The sequence below is a fragment of the Momordica charantia genome, assembly GCF_013281855.1.
Source record: "Momordica charantia cultivar OHB3-1 chromosome 1 unlocalized genomic scaffold, Mcharantia_2.0 BLBB01000001.1, whole genome shotgun sequence".
Taxonomy (NCBI): domain Eukaryota; kingdom Viridiplantae; phylum Streptophyta; class Magnoliopsida; order Cucurbitales; family Cucurbitaceae; genus Momordica; species Momordica charantia.
The window spans coordinates 19,385,419-19,387,737 of record NW_028275157.1 but is presented as its reverse complement, the minus strand read 5'-3'; the positions used below and the strand labels follow the sequence as shown (position 1 = coordinate 19,387,737).

The 2,319-nt window shown below is 41.8% G+C and overlaps 1 protein-coding gene across 1 annotated transcript; it reads right to left on the bottom strand.

Moving 5' to 3' along the window:
- Nucleotides 1-996: 996 nt before the first annotated feature.
- Nucleotides 997-2,056, bottom strand: LOC148213399 (protein MIZU-KUSSEI 1-like). Its single transcript, XM_088125869.1, has one exon. It carries the CDS (start codon nt 1,924-1,926, stop codon nt 1,243-1,245), a length of 684 nt encoding a protein of 227 aa, XP_087981995.1. The 5' UTR covers nt 1,927-2,056; the 3' UTR covers nt 997-1,242.
- Between the last annotated feature and the right edge of the window lie 263 nt (nt 2,057-2,319).

The following is a 2,319-nucleotide window of genomic DNA, read 5'->3' as shown; positions in this document are numbered from 1 at the left end:
GTCGGGATCGAAGCAGAGATGAAAAATAGGGAAGCGGGGTGTTGCAGGCCACTCGGGCCGAGAAGACAACGTCGCGGTACTAAGGGACAGCGTCGTAGCGGTGTCCTGATGGGGGAGGCACAAACGCTTTAGCGTCCGTAGCACTATGGCGCTGTGTCGACATTTATATAAGTGCAGTTTTTCGTTTTAGAGTTTATCCCAGTCGTTTTTGAGCCGTTTTTCAGGGATTTCGTGGTAGTTTTAAGGGAGAGGCTCGGTCATTGGCAGAGGCATTGAGATCGATCAATATCAACATATTCAGGGTAATTAGATCTTATTTCTTGTGAGTTTTCATTGGGATCTCTAGGAGATATTTTTTTGGAGAGTTTTGTATCAGTGAATTACCGACATCCAAGTGAAAGGGAAAATTATATAAGACCCTTAATTTTCCAACAAATTCTAGTAGATCTCATAAACTTTTCTGCGTTAGGAGAAAAATTTTGAGATTAGGCAATTTAAAATATAAAGAGTTGTGAATCTTCATTTTCAAGAATATTTGTAACTGAAACCTGTGACAAAACCCAAAATCTTCCTAAATATCTCCCTCTAGCATTATTGAGATGTACACTCCTTTTAAGTGTATTGAAAAATATTTTTCAGTTTAACGTTGAAATTAAAATTTTCTCATACTAGTACTAAAAAAATTAGTTAAGTCATCAACGTAAATTTAACTCAACAATAATCGACATTTGTGTCAATGATCAAGAGATCATAAATTCGAATCTCCCACCCTACTTGATCAGTGTACTTAAAAAAACTATTTAAGTGCCTTTAAATTATCCCGACAAACTCCATAAAATAAATATAACCGAACAATACGTTCAACTATATATGTTTTCGTTCTACAGTCATCTCCTTTACTCGGATGGAATTAGTCCTCCGAATCAAATCAATTTTTGGTGAGTAGTAGAAGTTACAAAAACCATATATTATAACATTGAAATATAGTAATTTAGGTGACTAGAAATTCACAATTTTATATTAACATCAGAAGAACATAAGTACAAGGGAGACAAGTGCCAACTTTTAACATAGACTAGTTAAGATATCTATCTTCAATTCAATGGTGTGAGTTCGAATCTTCACCCTACCGATTGTACTTAGATAGAAGTGGAAGGTAGTGATGAGATTAAAAGCCGTGCCCGAAAAACCACGGCTCAAAAAGGATGACAAGGAAGAAAAAACCGGACCATTGCCCCCAAATCATGTGGACCGGAAAAAGAAAATACTCAATTCCTGTCCGATGCTTCCATTAGGGTCTCTCAAATGGAAGGATTCAGAATCCCCAGACGGCCCACAAACCCTGTCGAAATTGGCTCTCAAGTACATCAAATCATCGTCCCGATCCAGCTGCTGCTTCCCGCTGATAATCCCGGCGCCTTCCACCACCGAATCCATCAGCCGGAGCGTCTCCACGTCAGCCGCCGAAGGCCGCCGCTTCAAGGCATACCCGACTTTCCGGCCGTTGAAATACATGCTCCACGCCGGCGACGACAAGAGGGGCCCACACCCCCCGGAATTGGGCGTTGACTGGAGCGCGATTCTGAGGACGCCGCCCCTCATTTCTCGGGCGAGGATCGCGGTGGGGACCGCCAGTTCCAGCAGGAGAATTGGGTTGGTTGACTTGGAGTTTGTTTGGATGCAGAAGTTGACTTTTCCCCTCCGGTACCCGAATATTGTGCCGGTTATGGCGGAGCCGGAGCCCCAAGACGGACACGTGGCGGGCTTTGAGTAGGGACGGCTGTGGGTTGGTTCTTCTTCTTCTTCTTCTGTAAACACACAGTTACAAGTCGGGATGAGGAACTCGATGAGAGAGCGGAAGAGCTGCCACGAACGGACTTGCTTCTGGCAGTCCACGGCGGCGACGTTCACGTTGACGGCGGCCATGGCCTCCAATTACTCAACAATAACAAGATACGTTTTTTTGTTTGTTGAGTTACAAAGAGTGAGTGGGTTTTGGGTTTAAATAGTGAAGCCAAATTAAATTTTGGAAGATGCCCACGTTCACATGAATAACTTTTTTGAAAAATCCAACCCTCAACGTCAATTTTGGGTCACAAAAAAAGCAACCCCTTTTTTTCCTCTCTTCCTTTTTTTAATTGTAATTGTAATTACAATTATTGTTGTTTTGGAGGACTCGTTAAATAAAAATTGATTTGATGGCTGAATTTTAATGGTTGAGGCTCTGATTGGTGGCAACATTTTCCATGGTTGATATTTGATTTACGCAATTATTCCTCTATTTTTATTGGCTGTCAAAAGATATATCCACTTGATATC

Excerpts from the sequence above, each read along its gene's own strand:
- LOC148213399 (XM_088125869.1), bottom strand. The coding sequence starts at position 1,926 with ATGGCCGCCGTCAACGTGAACGTCGCCGCCGTGGACTGCCAGAAGCAA.